Source organism: Ochlerotatus camptorhynchus, unplaced genomic scaffold (assembly GCF_037179485.1).
Source record: "Ochlerotatus camptorhynchus isolate MF236.1 unplaced genomic scaffold, CSIRO-AGI_Acam_v1.1 ptg000380l, whole genome shotgun sequence".
Lineage (NCBI taxonomy): Eukaryota > Metazoa > Arthropoda > Insecta > Diptera > Culicidae > Ochlerotatus > Ochlerotatus camptorhynchus.
This window is the reverse complement of record NW_027040868.1, coordinates 889,396-893,467: the sequence shown is the minus strand read 5'-3', so window position 1 is coordinate 893,467 and position 4,072 is coordinate 889,396. Positions and strand designations below refer to the sequence as shown.

At 42.2% G+C, this 4,072-nt stretch overlaps 1 protein-coding gene across 1 annotated transcript; it reads right to left on the bottom strand.

The window, feature by feature from the left end:
- Positions 1–982: 982 nt before the first annotated feature.
- On the bottom strand, positions 983–1,630 carry LOC135710392 (uncharacterized). The gene has a single exon (XM_065232958.1). It carries the CDS (start codon positions 1,628–1,630, stop codon positions 983–985), a length of 648 nt encoding a protein of 215 aa, XP_065089030.1.
- Positions 1,631–4,072: the final 2,442 nt, after the last annotated feature.

Below are 4,072 nucleotides of genomic sequence, written 5' to 3'. Positions count from 1 at the left end.
ATACAGGGTGGATCAATCAGAGTTCAGCCCACATCACACTGAATACGGTGTATCATAATGTATACCACACACTTGTGTGTGACGCATATAACTGCATTTTATTTCAGGAAAAAAAGAATTCAACTACTTTTGCTTTACCTGTTTCGAGTCAACATGAATGTCTTCACTAGAAGATTCTCCGTCCGAGTATCTTGCGTTTTGCTGTACCATCCTGAGCTGTCCTACTCGACAAGTAACAGCAAAATGTCCTCGCTGGCCACAAGTATTACACCTTCTGGATAGAGCAGGGCATTGCGGGTTCCGATGGAAAGCATTGTTACACCTTGGGCAGCGTGTGCGACGGCCTTGTAATTAACATCAGCGCATTGTCGATTTGGACGATTATCTCTCATTTGCTGTCTGGAACTATTTCCTCGATCCAGTGCACTTGAATGCCGTTCTTGTATTTGCGTGAAATCAGGATTCATACGACGTAGCTTCGGAGGGGGTTGGCTGGACCATTGTCGATGATTAACTCTCTTCGAACCATGTTTATGGCTTTGATAAACTTCAAAAATGTTGGGGTCAACCGGTTGTTCTGCTGTCTGCGCTTCGTATGCTTCATCGCGAGTGGATGACTGTACAATGAAGTTTGTTTCGTATCCATAGGTACGTGCCGCCTTTACCAACTCTTTGTTTCGCAAGCCATCTAGCAATTGCGCTCGTACAAATCGGTTCTGATCGCTGATGCTGTAGCCACAAAGTTTAACGTTTCTCACTAGACGAGCGTGAAAAGCAACGGTAGATTCGCCTTTCTCTTGCTTCATCCGTAAGAAAGCTTGGTGTTCGGCGGCGGTATCCGTCATTGAGCGCAAGTGGTTTTCAATGTTCCGTACGAATGATGTATAACAGTTTGTGTCCTTTAGACTTGGTCGCAGATTAGCAGCCTTGACAATTGCTTGTAACTCCTGGCCAAGAGAAAGGTACAACAACTTTGACCTGTTCACGGGATCGTTCGCATTATGCAAGGACACCGCAACTTCAAAGTTTTCGATGAACTCGTACCACTCGGACCACATTTTATTGGGGCGGACGCCACTGTGGAAGGGCTTAATATGTTCGGGCGCACGTTTGAGTATAAACATTGGGCATTAGGAGATTCACGGCTGAAATCCCAACTTTTTTCAGTTTCGCGATTCATCGGTTGCGAGGTGCTGGACTCGAAGTGGCTAATAGCTTTCGTCAGATCGGCGAGGACCTTCTCAATCTGCTTCATGCGGTCACTGGTGCTATTATCCTCTCTCTCTTGCTCTGCAGTCCGGTTTGATTGGGGTTCCGAGTTCGTGCTACTAGTTTGCTGGTTTTTTTGTGTGGGGCTGGGCAACTTGTCTTCGATAAGAGAACGAACACTTCCTGTGCTGTAAGCACTGCTACGGTCATTAGTGCTTCCGTCATTCTCACTGCCATCCTGGTTTTCACTATCACTGCTGCTTCCAGGGCGTTTGCTACAATCGCTATCGGTTTCTGAGCATTCACTATCATGGTCGCTGTTATTTTCGTCGATGCCACTGTGGTTTGCTTCCTGCTCGAGTTCTCCATCGCTTGAATGGGCTTCGTCATTTGCCAGAATATATTTGCCGTTGCTTGCCATTCTTTCCGCTTGTTTTGGAATAATGTGTTTAAATTTCGAATTTTCAGCCTGCAATTATTAATGAACTTTTATTAGTTAGATTGCATTAAAATAAGAGAATTGCTAAAAACATAAATGACTGGCAATGCTGCTTTAATGCATGGCAAGCTATAATGCATTTTTTATTGCGTTGCTATTGTATTTTGGCAAACTTCCGATGCATGCTAAATTATATTGTGTGGCTCAACAATTTGCATTGCTTAGAGGTACTCCTATATAGCTAACTTAAGATGAATTGCTCACTTTGCTATAGCAATTTGCGTGTATCAAACCTGTAAAGCGATCACCTCTGCTTGATTAGGCAAAAATGCTAGTTAGAGCAAGCTGGCAAAAATGGGAAAACGGCTGCTGAAGCATTCTTTTTTTTTCAAGAGAAGGGTTTTGCTGCGATTGCAAAATGGCGTCGATCAAGCAGAACATAGTTTAGCTGGACAAAAGGCGGTTGTCCTAATGCGCAATTTATGTGTTTGTACTTTTTTCCCGTCAAACAGCCATTTTGTCTTTGTGGTCACGGTTTTCACTGTTTTATTAAACTTACTACCGCGTGGGGGATTCTGGTTGGGTTCTTTATTAAACACTGGCAGGATCGCCAATGTGAATATGCAAATGGCAGCAATCCCCCAGCACGGTATCGCGCTTGATGCAACAAGCTTTGGCACGTCTTACCTGTGAGGCGGTCGGGAGCGAAAAGAGGATGAGTTGAGGTGAAAGCCGTTCACGAGGACTTCAACTCGCCGTCACCAACACTCGTGTGAGTTCAGCAGCAGTGCCCCCAGTTGAAGGGTTTCAACCGAGATTAAGCACAAGTTTAAGTCTTTCTAACACTAGCGATAGTGTATGCCACACACTACCGACGCCAGGGAGGCAGCTTCCACACCTGGACCCTACCTATCGACCCATCAACGTATGAACCGGGGACCAACGGCTTTACTTCCCTTCCGAAGGAAGGCGTGATCAGAGATGTTATGCCTCAGAACATCCAGATGGTGCCGACTGAACCGATTGAACCCAGACCTGCTGGGGTGAGAGGTAATCACGCTTACCACTACACCACCGGCGCCGCTGAATTTTGTCTTAATAGTATGAAAAGAGATAAAAAAAAAGTAAATAAAAACTAAGCAGTGTCTGCTTCCCTAATTTTCATATTATAAGTTATGAGTTAAATTGAGTATGGAGTTAAAATATTGTCCTAGTTTATGCCGAGACATTGTAACGTCAATGGATTCACAGTATTGATTGTTAGTGAGCATCAGGCAATTTAATGGGCTATATTTTGCATAATTTGTGCGATGATAGTTTATGACAAATGAATTTCGATTTCAGAGTTGCCGATTAGGTGCATAGACATTTAATTTTGATAAAAGTTCAATGCGCTGCGAAACGATATCGTATACAAATGAAACCAATGCCTATTTACGACGCTCTTTTAATGTTTGTGAGTTTACAACCATGCAGCGTGCTTCATATGATACAAGAGGAAATGTTGTCCAATCTAATTTACGAAGAGCGTATAATAGAAAATGTTATTGTACTTATTCTAATCTTTCTTCGTGCATGATTGAAAAAGGTGACCATGATGAATATGGTAACATTGAATATTCCAGTATTGATCTTACATAGGCAATAAATAGCGATCCTGAAATATATAGCAAAAGCGCTTTATAAAGCCAAGCATGTTATTTGCCTTGTGAATAATTGTGTTGTGAGTCCATACTTGATCGAAATTAACAAAAAAATTGTCCAGCTTATCTTTAGAGTGTATTTTAACATCCGTTCAGTTGTACAGTTGTCAGTGAGATTTCGGTCGAGATGGAAGAAAATCAGCAAACCGTTCACGAAAGAATGTTGTTCACCCTCATGCAAAATACTGCACACTTAGAAAAATTCATGCAAATTTAGGTGTTCTGAGAGTGACATATACGAGCGTCAATTTTGACATAAATTTGAGTCATAACAGACGCAAAATATAGCTCAATCAAACGTACTTTTCGTCGAGCAACGAACTTATCAGTCTCAGAGCCAGGGCCCCACAAAATCACTTTCAATCGAAAAGCATCAAGTGACGATGAAGCTGGAAACCATCACTTTCAATTGAAAGTCGTTCTGTCTTCTCTTCGAGCAGATCCCCGTCAACATCAACTGAACCACTTTTGATCAGTTTTTATGCTGTTTGTTTTGGCTTGACTCGTGTTTATTTCTTCTTTCATTGTCAAATGAACTTACTTTTGCATTGAAGCGAAGCTGTTCGATCCAAATTCACGCAGTTTTTATGACTTTTGTTGATTACTCGGTTCATTTAAGCGTATGTGCATAGATCTGTGCACGTGGATGTAAAATTTATCATTGTTGGGTGGTTTGTTTACCCATCAATATGGATATTTTTTCTATCGGCGTGACGTCTAG